Source organism: Schistocerca piceifrons, chromosome 11, assembly GCF_021461385.2.
Source record: "Schistocerca piceifrons isolate TAMUIC-IGC-003096 chromosome 11, iqSchPice1.1, whole genome shotgun sequence".
NCBI lineage: Eukaryota > Metazoa > Arthropoda > Insecta > Orthoptera > Acrididae > Schistocerca > Schistocerca piceifrons.
The window spans coordinates 17,609,564-17,626,030 of NC_060148.1; the positions used below are offsets into that span (position 1 = coordinate 17,609,564).

Genomic DNA, 16,467 nt, shown 5'->3' on the forward strand with positions numbered 1-16,467 from the left:
CATCGGGGCTGGCCAGATAAACCACCGGGTCGGGCTTCAGACCCCTTGCTCAACTATTTTTCCTTACAGTATCACTTCTCTGTTTATGAATGTTTTGCTATTGTCCACAGAACCCCTCTCTCCCAGAACAATCATTCCCGCCGTGTTACAGTGTGAGGTTCTATGCCTTCTCCACCAGGACGATTGGGAAGTTTCACACTTTAAACTGTCAGCTAAAAGACACGTTTTTGGCCAGGGATTGGCAGTAAAATTGTCCGTTTTGTCACAACTTGTCAGTAGTGTGCCCGAGAACAGGCAGTTCTCACAGTGTCTCTGTTCCCCTACTCCGCTCCATGCCAGCCATGGGAACGCATTTGTGTAGAGTTTGTGGGTCCCTTCTAAAATTCCTATTGGCTCTTGGTTGTGAATGTACTTTCCCTGTTTTCTTACAGTCTCTGGTGTGTGTCAACTTTGGCGTAGGTCACAATTAATATGCTTTTGAGGGTTTTTTGTATTGAGTGGTTGCCTTGCACCTTAGTTTCTGATAATGGGGCCCAGTTCGTTTCTCACACACTTTCCAATTGTTTTGTTCCCATCATGGCACACGTCCGCAGTTCCACCCTCAATCAAGGGTGTTTTGTCACAACTTGTCAGTAGTGTGCCCGAGAACAGGCAGTTCCCACAGTGTCTCTGTTCCCCTACTCCGCTCCATGCCAGCCATGGGAACGCATTTGTGTAGAGTTTGTGGGTCCCTTCTAAAATTCCTATTGGCTCTTGGTTGTGAATGTACTTTCCCTGTTTCCTTACAGTCTCTGGTGTGTGTCAACTTTGGCGTAGGTCACAATTAATATGCTTTTGAGGGTTTTTTGTATTGAGTGGTTGCCTTGCACCTTAGTTTCTGATAATGGGGCCCAGTTCGTTTCTCACACACTTTCCAATTGTTTTGTTCCCATCATGGCACACGTCCGCAGTTCCACCCTCAATCAAGGGTCAATGTGGAATGACTAGTGCATACAATGAAGTCCCAAATGAAAAAGGCTGTCACAGATTCTTCGCCGGATGACACTCATCTCTGTTTGCTGACCAACTTTTGCTTCGTGCCTACGGGGGACCAGCCACATGCACTCCTCCACCTTCTGTAGCCTGTGCCGCACCCGCTGTAGTCGGGTTCATCCTGCCGCTTCATGCCAGGATTGTCGGTATGGGTGTGAGGATTGGTCACCAGACCAAGTGGATACTGACCACTGTTGTCCACTGCCGGGGATGCTGTCTTTGTGACATCCGTATGGCCAACACGCTCATGATGGGCCACTTTGATCAGTTGCGGCTCCACTCTCTGCTGGAAGCTACCAGTTTGCAGGTGTGGCCCCCATTGCTGCAACCTGCTTCCACCGGCCACTGCCTCAGGCCCATCATCACCTGCTGGGAGGTGCCCCCGTCCCATTGGCTGAATCCTCCATGTGCAGCAACATAGGGTTCCAGCTTCCCCGTGCCGGGTGCCGATCCATCTCAGGCGTCAGGTCTGTTGCCACAGCTTGCTGTTTCGTTTGGACCACCTGTACCGGCCCCGACCTTCATCGCCGGTGGGTCAAGCCCCATTTCCTCCACGCTGGAACCTGCCTGCTGATGATGGCGCAGAGATGGAGATGGCACACTCCTCCCTGGTGCTGTAGTAATTTCTTGACAGTTCACATATTATTGGTGTGCACTGCCAAAAATGTACAGGAAATATCTACAGTATTATAACAAAATATTACACCACACTGTATAAAACAGCACAAAATCAATGTGAAATTGATATTTTAGAACTTCACGTGAAGTATAATGAGAACAGTCCACAGATATAGTCACACCAGATGTTATATATACGTCACAACAATTTAGATATCCTTGAAAAAGAAAATCTTCCAAAACAGCTGTCATAATAATCAGTAATTGGTTTACGCAGTGATACTGGAACCTTACTTACAATGTCCTTTGAAGATATTTATTTCATTGTAGGCCCATTTCTTCAAGTAAGTTTATTCTTTTTCCTTTGTTGCCAGTTGGAGTATTTGTTTGTCACAAGGTATGTCTGTCACTTGATGTTCACTTTCAGCTACATACAGGGCAAATGTGGATTTTCTTATGTTTTTTAAATGACAAGCATCCATGTGTCTCCAGGAACAAATGTTGCAATTTCTTCCTGTTTGGCCAATGGAAACATTTATCCTACTCTCTTTCTCCAAAAAACAAGGTTACATAGTGATTGCACACATCTCTGAAATTACTACAGAAGCAGAAGTTAAGAGCAGACCAAGTGCCATCCAGAATGTTTTTCCTCCACAGCACCTAAATTCCACAGTACCCCAGCTCTGCCTAGTCAATGGGAAAACAGTTTCAGGTAACTCAGATGGGAGAATATAAATGAGATGTTTGGTGGTGAAAGTGCAATCGTTCAATATTGTTTGAATCTCATTCATTGCATTCTGCCATGTCTTGAAATACACAGTAGCCCAAGGTGCTATTACACTATGAGATCAGAGTTGACTTTACTTTACTGCCATTGAAGCAACCTAGTCTTGCAGTTGTGCAGTTGCTGCTGTAGGTTATTCACCGCTTGCTTCAGAATCTAATCCACATACCAAATATGTATTATGCTCATGGTACGGAAGATTACTTTCAGTTCACAGCTGGGCAACAAAGACTTCTATTCACTGTAAAGATTTCACATTGAGTTGCAGGCAGGCACAATGAAAAGATTGTCACACTGTGCTTTCAGCCAAAACCTTTTTCAGAAAGGACACACATACACACACACACACACACACACACACACACACACACACACACACACACACACACACACACAAGCAAGCAATACCTCAGACACATGTGACCTCCATCTCCAGCAGTTCTGTGTGTGAAGAAGACTTTGGCCATCTGTAACTCAACATGCCACCTTCATGATGAGTAGCAATTTATACTTTTCATAACATTGTTGATATTCCAATCAGAACTTTCCATTGTTTTAAACAAAGACTTCTGTCATGTGTTATCTAACTGCTTGCGTAAGACTAGCCATCTACTTACATCACCATTTTCTGATCAAAGATCACATACAGTGCCAACATTAACCTGCAAATAAATTTGCTTGACAGTCCTACTGCAATTCTTACTTTTACAAGGGTTGACTGAAAAGTAATGCCTCCGCCTTTATAACTCTTCAACTGTTGGCAGCATTGATATGCAGCAGGTACTGGTTTATTCCGTAGCCTCTTCTCTACAGCTCCTGTTGGCGGGAAGCCAGTTGTGTTGTTACAGTGTAAAGTATGGAACCCTGGGCAGACAGTTCGTCAATGTGATTTAAGCAAAGTGCAGTCACTGAATTCTTGACAGCAGAAGGTGTTAACCCAAAGGAGATTCATCAGAAAATGAAAGCAGTTTATCGTGATTGTGTTGATCCCAGTACTGTGCATCGTTGGGCAAGTAAGTTTAAAGATGTTGAGACAGGAACATCTGACCTGCTTGATAAACAAAGAGTTGGACCATCCTGTGACAGCAACCACCCGAGTTCCCCAAGCAAAATGTTGACAGATTGATTCAGGACGATCGTCGTATCACTCAGAGAGAAACTGCAAGCACAATCGGCATTTCACAAGAACGTGTGGGTCACATTATTGCTTTGCTTGCTTATTGGAAGATCTGTGCACGACAGGTGCCCCAGATGCTGACTCCTGAAATGAAAGTGCACAGATCTGAAATTTGCCAGGAACTCCTCTCGTGTTACAAGAATGTAGGTGACGCCCAACGACGCACAGTACTCACATCAACACAATCGCCATAAACTGCTTTCATTCTCTGATGAATCTCCTTTAGGTGACACCTTCTGCTGACAAGAATTCAATGACTGCACATTGCTTAAATTGCACTGACCGACTGTCGGCGCAGGGTTCCATACTTTACACTGTAACAACACAACCGCTCAATGCTAAAGCTTCCTGCCAACTGGAGCTGTAGAGAAGAGGCTACGGAACAAGCCAGTACCTGCAGCATACCAATGCCGCCAATTGTTGAAGAGTTATGAAGATGGAGGCATTACTTTTCGGTCAACCCTCATACCACAATCTGCTCATTTTGATTTCTGACATGTCTGCTTAATTAAACCCCACTGCAACTGGTCAAATGGGATAGCATCAATAACACAAGGGAATTTTCTTTCTCAGAATTTACTAAGAGCTCTACAGTGGACATATCAATTTAAAAGAAAATGGTGGTACCCCCTGCAACAAATTACCACATGATGCAGTGAGGTAACCAATATACGCTTTCAGAAACCTGACGTATGATCAATATTTTGTTTTCCCTCAAAACATGTTACTCACAGACAATGTTAAATAAACTCTATTTCTTTCAAAATAGTAACCCCCTTGTCACATGTAATCACAAAGAAATATCAGCAGTGAGTGTATATTACACACAAGCATAAACTGCTTAATTCACTACATTAGCATCTGGCATTTGGAAAAATGTATAACCAAATAAAAACATAGTCTGTAAGCTACAAGGTGGCATGCAGATACTATTATCAATTATTAGTGATTACATGCAAATGAAACTAGCACACACTACTAATTATTGCGGTTTGTGCTACTGAAGTGCAGTTTGTGTGTTTTACACCAGGTGATAAACAGCAACTGTATTCTGTTTTTCAGAATAACTATTGTTTACTCATACGAAACATTTACAAGGAACATGGAACAGCTAAACACAAATTAGAGTGTTATATCGATTATAACTGCCATGTTAATCACACACCAGTCCCAAAATACAGCCTGGCTGACACTCGTATAGTCTGCCATACTGGATAAAATCTAGACACACAGATAACACACACTATCAAACAAGGGAAATTCCAGATAGGAATATCAACAACGTAGGAAAAGACAGATTGCTACTCACTGTAAGGAAGACATGCCAAGCTGCAGATAGGCACAATTAAAAGACACATAAAGCTTTTGGCCTTCATCAACAAAAGAGAGACACATACCATTCACACACATAAGCAAGCGCACCTCCAGCACACACAAACCCCAACTCCATCATCTCGGGCCTGAGATGTGGTCATGTGTGTGAGATGTGGTCATGTGTGCATGAGATGTGCCTGCTTGTGTCTGTGAATTGTGTGTGTCTCTCTTTAGCTGATGAAGGCCAAACGCTTTACATGTCTTTTAATTGTGCCTGTCTGCAACTTGATGTGTCTTCTTTGTGGTTAATAATACACTCTATTTTTGTAACAAATATAACAGCAAAGCTTTTCTGTGCTTCAGAATAGCACTCACAGCTGCAGAAAATTGGGAAATACTCCTCCATTGTTCGTAAAAGGACTTCAGTTTTAATTTGTGATGTCATCAAAATGGTGGACAAAAGCAGCTCATCTAAATCCAATACAGCAATTATATATATCTCTCTCTCTCTCTCTCTCTCTCTCTCTCTCTCTCTCTCTCTCTCTCACACACACACACACACACACACACACACAAACACACACACACACACAGTAACCGCACAACATATAGATGTTCAAAATAGGGAAATACGGAAGCGTCCGATCCCGCCCGACTGCTTTGACCCATGACGTCACAAATATGGCGGAAACAAAAACAAACACACACACTTTCCACAAGAAGCCTAATGACACTAAACGGACAAGCGCGGGAAATGGGGTGTTTTGGGTGGGGGGCAAACTAAATATAAACAAATTTAGACGCCTTGCGTAGCTACATCGTGTAAGTGAAGACAGCCATGCATGAATACCCACCCACCTCCCCAGGGGTCATAAGCCCTGCAACCCATGGAAGATAAAGATGCTTCAGTAGCTGATTAGTGTTTTTTGTCTTTTTAAAAAAAAAAATCTCACGGGATAGAACGAACAGATCAGAAAGATAAATATAATAAACTAAAATAGAAATTGGAGGAAACAGATAATTAAAATAAGTAATAAGTGTTTTTAAATTTAAAAAAAATCTCACGAGATAGAACGTCACACACGACAACACCCTTACGTCACGGGTCAAAGCCGACGCGTGGGATCGGACGCTTCTGTCGACCCCAAAATAGTTTATAAACCAATAAGTACTAACATGACATCCATGTAAAGTGCAGCAGTTTGGTTGAGGACACACTGCTCATATAATACAACCCAAAAACGCTACAAACTTGATATTGTTATACCTAGATTTAACTTAGCTAAACCGAAATCTACTGTAGACCCAAGCACAAAAAAAAGGTATACATGAAAATATATAAAACACTAATTCTGAAACAAAATTGGTATTACGGGGGATGTACCGAAAGTACGGTTCCCAATGAGCTACAGCCATAAGGGAAGGTGCTAGGCAAAATCCGACAATAGTGCCGTGCACAGTGGTTCCCCACTCTCGGGCCCGCCTGTCCGCAATTCACTATGTCGCACAGTGTTGGCTTGGCAGCCGTCAGAGATGGACCAAGTGCGAGGTTCGAGCAGTAATCCAGTTTCTCCACACAAGGAAGTTACCGCCCATGGAGAATCATCAGCAACTGACATGGTGAAGAGTGCATGTTCGTTCAGCACGCCCCAAAAATGGTGCAGGGCTTTCGCAGAGGGTCGCACGGAAGTTCACGATGAAGAATGGAGTGGAAGACCACCGTTTTCAGATGTGATCGTCCAGAAGATCAACAGTGAGCTGCTCAGAAATCAGAGGGTCACTGTCCGTGAACTTGTTGAATGCATTCCTAAAGCTTCCCACAGCACAAATGAAAGAACTTTGACAGAAACGTTGGGTTATTGCAAGGCGTGTGTTTGCTGGGTCCCCCAGATGCTGACTGATGGACACACGGAGCGACGCCTTGACTGTGCTCGCAAGTTTCTTCAACAATGTGAGGGTGGAGGCAACAAGGAGAAGTTATTGGACTCTATTGTCATGCAAGATGAAACGTGGGTGTTTCATTATTACCCCAATCAAAACAACAATCTTGTCAGTGGTGTCACTCTGGTCACCGCCACCAAAGCAATTCAAACAAATACAGTCAGTAGGAGAGAATGATTGGAAAAGAGCACAGGTAGTCCCAGTCTTGAAGAAGGGTCGTCAAGCAGATGCACAAAACTATAGACCTATATCTCTGACGTCGATCTGTTGAAGAATTTTAGAACATATTTTTTGCTCGCATATCATGTCATTTCTGGAAACTCAGAATACAAAACCTCACAAAACGACGAAAAAAACTGACATCACAAAACTCCCCAAATACCACTAAACACAATATCATCTGGAATCGGACACTTCCCTTGACCTATATAGCTCCACAGCAGCTCCCGGTCCCACAAATTAGGTTGAAACGCTTCCCTTGGCCTATATAGCTCAAAGACATCTCCCGATACCAATACCAGCATACACAGCCACACACATTGGGATCGAACACTTCCCTTGACCTGCGCAGTGTTAATTTTATCCGTCATATCCATTCCTGAACAAAAACAACAACCGATTAATTTTACTAAAATTACCACACGACATACAGCGAACAACACTAAATTAACCTTCACACAAAATCATTAACTCACTGAAATGAATTCCACTACAAACACAGCCGACACTCGAACAATTCTGAGCAAAAGCAAACTGAGCCCATAACACCACACAAACGAAAACCCTGAACATACCACCAGAGAGCACAACAAACCACAACACGACTATACCTACAAACACGCCACACTCACAAACCGAACTTCGCGCCATCATGACGTCAAACACGACAACACCCTTACGTCACAGGTCAAAGCCGACGCATGGGATCTGACGCTTCTGTCAACCCCCATACAAAACCACACAAAACGATGAAAAAAACCGACATCACAAAACTCGCCAAATACCACTAAACTCAATATCATCTGGAATCGACCAAGATAGCCAAATTCTAATCCATATTGCCTACAGAAGGGCACAGAGACAAACACAAAAATGATGATAAAAAAGATAGGTTAAAAAACAATTAGCAAACTTGACACCTTAATTTTTCAAACCACTTGTCCCTGCAAATCAGTCTTCCTACGCTGTCTTCCTTATGCCACCACAAAAACTCCTTTGCTGGTACAGCCAGCCAAAACATTCATCATTTTCCTACATTTCAGCATTTATGACTATTAACATAAGCGGTCAATGCACCACACTTTTGAAGAAAAGATATGGTACATGGGACATCTAACATTTCAGACTACTTGAAATGGAAGATCGAATAAAAACAATATGAATTAGGAGTCTGATACCTAAGTATTCTCTTAAATGTGTGTGTCTGCCTCTCAGCAGCCCCTCCACAGGCAGAGTAGCAATCTATCATATCACATTAGAATCTGTGGCAATTACCCTACATACCAAAGACATAGAAGAAATCTCTCAATACAACTTAGAAATTATTTAAGACTCCTTCCTGCTGTAATTTAACACAAGAGAGTGCTATCTCAAACAAAGCGTACTTCAAAACAATCAATTCTGCACACCTCTCTCTCTCTCTCTCTCTCTCTCTCTCTCTCTCTCTCTCTCTCTCTCTCCCCCCACCCCCCTCCCCTTCAGCCCATCTCAGCTCAGCTTTTTACTCATAGGCCAGCATAATTTGAACTGAGTTACCTAAGACAGCATGTTGCAGTAACTTATAGGAAACTACTCGGGTCAAACAGAAGTGTCCTATTCCATCTGTCCGGTTTGAACTGTGACATAATAGTGGTGTCGTGTGGGATTAACTGGGCCCAGTTTTTGAGTTGGTTGTGTTTGCATGTCGTGTTGTTGTACTTGATGGTGCACCCTATTGTGGACGTGGGCGCGCTGAGTTTAACATCTGGTATCAGATTCATTTGAGTTTTGGTTGTAATCATGCTACCACAATTTTGAGCTTAGGTAGTTGGTGTGATAATGTGGGCTATGGAAGCATTTTCAGTGAGTTATTAAGAATTTTTTTGTGTGAGTGTTTGATGTTTTTGTTAGGTCTGATTAGTCTGGTGTTTGTTATGTGGGAAGAAGTGTAATTTTTGTAATTGCCCCCCCCCCCCCCCCCGCCCTTTTTTTAGGCATGGATATGACAGTGAAGCTCACAAGAGTATCATTACAGTCGGAGATGGAGATGAGATGATATGATGTCTGTCATATAGCTTCTGCAGAGGTTTGGTCTTCCTGTTCAATATGTTAGATGTCACGTTTGTGGCAACAACATAACATAGACCAGGGCTCTGGAGGCTTGGGCCAGGGACAAGTACATGTGGTTTCCTCAGTGCATGTGCGTGCATGCATCTAGGTGGTATTGTGGGAGGGAAACTTTTGTTGGTAAGTAATTTTTGCTTTGGTTTTTTTCCTACAGTAACAGTGATGTTTTGGTCAGTTGTGTTTTAAAAGGTGTAGTGAATATGCGGTATTTGGGTTTTCGAGTTGTTGGGGTTTTGGTTCTGGTTTTTGGAGTTGTAGGTGGTTTTTTGGTACGGTAGCTATGATTGAGCTATACAGGTCAAGGGAAGTGTCCGATTCCTATAGTTTTGTTGGTGTAGCTGAATGCTGTAAATGAAATTTTTTTAATATTTTGTTTTGGGATGTAGTGGTGGTCTTTTATTGTTGTATATTTAGCTCGTTCCCGCCCTAAACACTCCATTTTCCGCGGTTGTTCCATTAGTTTCACTTTATTTTTGGAGTGAGACATTACTGTATCATTTGTATTTTTGTTCGTGTTTGTTGGCGTGTGTATGTAGAGCTGTTACTGTCGTCATTTTGTATATGCTAGAAGTGGTCGTTTCAGCCATACTGCTGACGTCATGCGTCAAAGCATGTGGGTAGAATCAGACGCTTTGGTAATGCCGGAAACTGTATAGAGGAGAAACTCATGAAAATTGCTTACCGCGGAGCTAGGTTCCAATTGCATCACTTCTTTTTTCACCCAACCAATTGCTTCATGTTCCATAGCTGCTGCAATTCTAGTTTCCTGGAAACAAACCAATTACTTTAAACTACCTGAATCTAATTTCTTGTACTACTGTGAGAAGCAAATTAGTATTTTACGCCTATCTTTGCCGAAAGCACAATAAAAAAATAGACAGGGCTGGAAAAATCTTCATAACATAACACTTATTTGAAATAATTATTTTCTATAATGGGAATAGTCTATACGTTCTGAACACTATAAAATACTTCTTTAATTATATACGCACACAATTCAGAGTTAATTACCTGCATCTTCATATAAAGATCTAACACACACACACACACACACACACACACACACACACACACACACACACCTGTTGTATGGATGGACACTAATTATAAAAAAAAAAATAAAAAAATACTGCATTAAAGATGTAATTTCTTAGTACTCACAATTTGGGCAGACACGCGAAATGCACTGGGCCTATCTATCGTGGCGTTTACTGAAATTGTTTAACAAGTTAGTGCCATGACTCAATTATGTAGCGGTAAAGCAATGATTGAGTTATATATTCGAAAAAGCAACAGCAGTTTGGAGTAATATAGGCCTTGTCATCCTCTAAAAACACTTATGTCATGCACAGAGTATATATATTTGCTCGGTTGAATAGAAGATTTTGACTTTACATATTATCTCCAATATAAAAATGAGTACAAACCTGCTTCCAAAACTATAGGTAAAAGAAAACGAACTAACAAAATCTGGTTTAATATAAAGTGCCAAGAAAGAGTACTGGAGAGGCAAAATGCGAGGAAGGCATGGTTACAAGACATGGACAATATTACACTAAAGGAGAGATACTATAAAATCCGCAAGGAAACACAACGAACTCTAAGACAAGAGAAGAGAAAACACTACAACAACATGGTAAGAGAAGCGGAGGATGATTTCAAGCATCACAGGGCAAGGCAGATGTACCAGAATATAAAAAAGTCCTTGGGAAAATTCACTAAAAGGGAACAGTTTATAAAGGACCATAATGGGAAAATACTTACAAACAAGAATGACATACAAGAAACATGGAAGACATACTTTACACAGCTGCTCAACTGCAATGATCCACAATATTACTTTACATTTGAAGAACCAGATACAGTTGATATACAAGTCACCACACCATCAGTAAATGAAATAAGACAAACAATAAAGAAATTAAAGAACAACAAGGCCTGTGGGGAAGACCAGGTATATGCTGAGCTTTTAAAAAATGGAGGACCACAATTGGAAATAGAACTACATTCCTTAATTGAAACAATTTGGGAGACAGAAAACATACTGGCCAATTGGAAAACTGCAATTATATGCCCCATCTTTAAGAAGAATGATCCCCTTGTCTGTGATAACTACAGAGGAATTGCCATACTCGATGTCACGTATAAAATTTTGTCGATGTGTATACTACACAGACTGATTCCCATAACCGAAGAACTGATTGGGGACTACCAATGTGGTTTCCGCACTAACAGATCCACTTTGGATCACTTATTCACATTGAGACAAATAAATGAGAAGGCATGGGAATTTAATGTAGATATCCATATTCTATTTATAGACTTCAAGAAGGCCTATGATAGCATACACCGACAGACACTCTTAAACACCATGAAAGAATTTGAAATACCATTAAAATTAATCAAATTAGTTAAAATGTGTTTGGAAGAAACCATATGCAAAGTTAAGACACCTGCAGGAGAGACTGAAAATTTTAAGGTGTACACTGGACTGAGACAAGGGGATGCCATCTCACCTATTCTATTTAATATTATCTTAGAGACGATTGATAGAGAATTCACCAAAACTAATCCACAAGGGATCCAACTGCAGGGACAGAACATTACTAGACTTGCTTATGCAGATGATGTAGCCTTAATAAGCACTTCAAAAGCTGAATTAATCAGGATGATGCAAAATTATTACAAAATAGCTGAGAAAGCTGGACTTCGTGTGAATGAAGAAAAGACAGAATATCTAGTCATAAGTAAAAAACTCCAAAAGAATACACCACTGACCGTAAATGGTCTCACTTTCAAGGCAGTTGACCACTTCAAGTACTTAGGGAGTCTTTTTAGCAGAGACAATAGAGCAGAAATAGAAATAGACGCCCGTCTAGCAGCAGCTAATAGAACTTTTTACAGCTGTATCAAAATTTTAAGGATGAGATCACTTAGTACTGAATTCAAAATCCGTTTTTATCAGTCAACTATTGTACCAGTAGCATTATATGGATGTGAAGCTATTACATTCAGGAAAAAAGATGAAGAAAAACTGTTGATATTTGAAAGAAAAATACTAAGAAAAATATTTGGACCAATCTTCGATGAAAATGTCATGGAGTGGAGGATAAGGAAAAATGAAGAACTACGGGAGCTGTACAAACATAGTACCATTGTGGAAATGTTAAAGAAGAGAAGACTGAACTGGGCTGGTCATGTAGCAAGGATGCCGGAGAACAGACTACCCAAAATAGCATCCACTAAGAAATTAAAAGGAAAGAGAAGAAGAGGAAGACCTCGAATTAGGTGGATGGAGAATATCCGGGAAGATGCAGCTAGGATGGGCATCAACTCTGATTGGACAACAATTTCCCTGGATAGAAATAATTGGAAGAGGCTCGTAGAGCAGGTGTATGGTCGATAAGGCCTTAGCCACGTGTAAAGTAAAGTAAAACAAACCTGTTTGTTCTTCACATGACACAACACGATACAACAGCCATATGCAGTATTATAACCGCTACTTCAGTTAAGAACTCATTATTTAAATCATTATTGCACCAGTTAATTGCACCACAATACGCGTAATTTGTGATGGTTTAAGAAAACGGAGGCCTATCTAAAATACTTAGATGCATATTGAAACTAGAATTGTTTGTACTGGTAAATATAACAATCACATGATATCAGCTAGCTGTCCTATACATCGAAACTGTCAACACTAATTCAACCACCATAATTGACGATTACGATTACTTTGGAGCGCGTTGAGCCAACAAGATCAAAACAGTATATTTTCGACGTTACGTTGACCAAAAATGCACGATGTTGATAAAATCGCTTTACGAATAATCACCAACTATTTCTCGGGTTTACAACGTTGAGATAAGTGTATATGTGACTATCAGCGTCAGCCTGTAATTTTATTTTTTATTATTATTACGACACATGTATTTCTGCAAAATTCAAGATCGCGGCAATGTACACATAAACATTCCCACCATGACAGGACGTCTGCTTAGTGCTTTCTCTGGCTGATTGTCTCTTGTTCATCATGGAACTTAGAACTTCGCTTAACCATCGACACTTGTCACGAAGTAAAAAACAAGCAAGCAATAAAATAAAGATCAAGAATACACTAAAGCATGTCATATCATGAGTAAGTGCGACAATAATATGTTAACTTTACATGCTAGTAGAAGACAAAACTGACTACAGATAAATCACTATGTGGAATAAAGAGCTTTTAATGACATGCTATGTAACCATATTTTCGCTGTACAGTATACTTTATGTGAGACGAGACAAGAGATCGGCGTTCTATGTACCATGATCAACAGCGGCCAATCACATGGCCGTAGGCCGTATCCAAATATTTACGTGGCAGTTTTGAAGTGTGTGGAACTGCTTCATGACATAGCAAATGATCACAAATAAAAAGACAAACTTACACCAGTGGAGGAAATACACATACTACGGAACTCCTACGGTGCGACGAGGCACCTCAAATGGTGTTTATAAAGCAGTTTAGTCAACTGTAATCATTTCTCGTTATATATTTCAGTAAACTTAAAGACGAGAACACACAGTTTCAAAGTTATTTCCTACACGTAATCGAATCATAAGCACAGCTGCAAAATACTAACGCGAATTCTTTACAGACGAATGGAAAAACTTGTAGAAGCCGACCTCGGGGAAGATCAGTTTGGATTCCGTAGAAATGTTGGAACACGTGAGGCAATACTGACCCTACGACTTATCTTAGAAGATAGATTAAGGAAAGGCAAACCTACGTTTCTAGCATTTGTAGACTTAGAGAAAGCTTTTGACAATCTTGACCGGAATACTCTCTTTCAAATTCTGAAGGTGGCAGGGGTAAAATACAGGGAGCGAAAGGCTATTTACAATTTGTACAGAAACCAGATAGCAGTTATAAGAATCGAGGGGCATGAAAGGGAAGCAGTGGTTGGGAAGGGAGTGAGACAGGGTTGTAGCCTCTCGCCCATGTTATTCAATTTGTATATTGGGCAAGCAGTTAAAGAAACAAAAGAAAAATTCGGAATAGGTATTAAAATCCACGGAGAAGAAATAAAAACTTTGAGGTTCGCCGATGACATTGTAATTCTGACAGAGACAGCAAAGGACCTGGAAGAGCAGTTGAACGGAATGTACAGTGTCTTGAAAGGAGGGTATAAGATTAACATCAACAAAAGCAAAACGAGGATAATGGAATGTAGTCGAATTAAATCGGGTGAGCTGTGGGTATTAGATTAGGAAATGAGACACTTAAGGTAGTAAAGGAGTTTTGCTATTTGGGGAGCAAAATAACTGATGATGGTCGAAGTAGAGAGGATATAAAAAGTAGACGCAGTGGCAAGGAATGCGTTTCTGAAGAAGAGAAATTTGTTAACATCGAGAATAGATTTAAGTGTCAGGAAGTCGTTTCTGAAAGTATTTGTATGGAGTGTAGCCACGTATGGAAGTGAAACATGGACAATAAATAGTTTGGACAATAAGAGAATAGAAGCTTTGGAAATGTAGTGCTACAGAAGAATGCTGAGGATTAGATTGGTAGATCACATAACTAATGAGGAGGTATTGAATAGAATTGGGGAGAGGAGGAGTTTGTGGCACAACTTGACTGGAAGTAGGGATCGGTTGGTAGAGGTATGTTCTGAGGCATCAAGGGATTACTAATTTAGTATTGGAGAGCAGCATGGAGGGTAAAAATCGTAGAGGGAGACCAAGAGATAAATACACAAGCAGATGCAGAAGGATATAGGTTGCAGTAGGTACTGGGAGATGAAGAAGCTTGCACAGGATAGAGTAGCATGGAGAGCTGCATCAAACCAGTCTCAGGACTGAAGACCAGAACAACAATCGAAAACAGAGGAATGCGCTGGATAGTGTAGCCATATCAACTCCAGGTAACTCTATTATCGAGTTCATTAACCACTATAACTAACCCCAAAAAGTAGGAAACTAGTAATTTTACCACAGGTTTTTCTGTTGGCTTAATAGGAATCTCGTTTTGTGCATTTCCTTCAATTCTTATAAGGAATTAGTAATGATATAGCTCAACAAATCAAATGATAATCATCAGGCTTAGTTTAAAGTTATTTGCCCGCTGTTCTGTAATACATTGTACATCAGCAATAATGCAACCCCACTGTGCATGCTGTTCTTGCAGAAGGGATGAGTCAGTTGATGTGCATAAGTAGATAGAAATCAGCCTGAATGCAGTAAAGTATTTGGCAGCTGCTGTGATTAATGTGTTGGAAGAGGTCCCAAGAGTCATGTACCTGTGGTACCAGTGACAAAGGTACTATCGTTTCCTACAGAGCCTATCTCCTCTGGCGAAAGTATGGGATCTGTCATCATTCATCCACTTCACTGCAAGTAGTGTTTCAATGGTAGACCTAGGCATCCTTTACAGAGTGGATGGGAACCAAGGAGGACTCAGGTTATACCGATCCCCCTCAACAACAAGTTTGAGGTGCTGTCTTTCACTGAAACTGAAGCTGAGCCAGTGGGGTGCCCTTCACCTGTTTCAGGGAATCCTGTTTTGTCTGGTGTCAAGGACGCAAGAATAGGGGGCTATTAATCATCGGCGGCTCAAACATAGAGTGAACGATCTTGGGGAAATGGCAGGGAGAGACTGGAGAGGACACCAAGTGCACTCAGTGTGTATGACTGGTGGCCTTGTTCAACGTGCTAAATAGGCTATTCCAGCAGGTATTGATGACACGGGATGCAAACAATTGCAGATTGATTGATTTATTGATCCATTTTCATCTACAGCTGCACAATGTGCAAAAGATATTTGGATTTTTATGTTAATATTAACAGTTTTACTTATAATATACCTTTGTACATAAAAACATACATTAATATACCAATTAATGATGAATACTTAAATAAATGTTGTTATGCCATATACAGAGAGATAAAATACAAATGTTCTTCTGGATGAGACTACATTGGGTTGACACAGAAAAAATTTAGTTCTGTAGGTATTCATTTACTGTGTAAAAGCAGTGATCAAACAAGTACGACTTCAATTTAGATTTGAAGTGACCAATGTTTTGTATGTGTTTAATGGTATCTGGTAAGGCATTTTATAGTTTGATACCAGGATGGATAAGGCGGTTTTGAAATAACTTTTTGTTGGCACTTTGAACATGTACATCCAAGTTTTGTCTTGTATCATAGCTGTGTATTGTGTGATTTTGAGTGTTGAGTGGTCTTTTTGAATGTAAGTTTTGCTTCAAATACATTATATTTTCAAGTATATATA

At 40.6% G+C, this 16,467-nt stretch overlaps 1 protein-coding gene across 5 annotated transcripts in view; it reads right to left on the bottom strand.

Moving 5' to 3' along the window:
• LOC124720077 (zinc finger protein 83-like) overlaps positions 1 to 13,174 on the bottom strand; it is a 96,171-nt gene extending 82,997 nt beyond the window's left edge. For 3 of the 5 annotated variants that reach the window (XM_047245347.1, XM_047245345.1, XM_047245350.1), the window contains exons 1-3: positions 12,633 to 13,174; positions 10,353 to 10,402; positions 9,874 to 9,957 (exon numbers count right to left, since the gene is read on the bottom strand). In XM_047245347.1, coding sequence (XP_047101303.1) covers positions 9,874 to 9,936 — 63 coding nt within the window. In that variant the 5' untranslated portion in view covers positions 9,937 to 9,957; positions 10,353 to 10,402; positions 12,633 to 13,174. Of the gene's footprint in view, positions 1 to 1,948; positions 2,272 to 9,873; positions 9,958 to 10,352; positions 10,403 to 12,632 lie in introns of those variants that run through there. The other 2 variants (XM_047245346.1, XM_047245349.1) reach the window with 2 other exon arrangements.
• Positions 13,175 to 16,467: the final 3,293 nt, after the last annotated feature.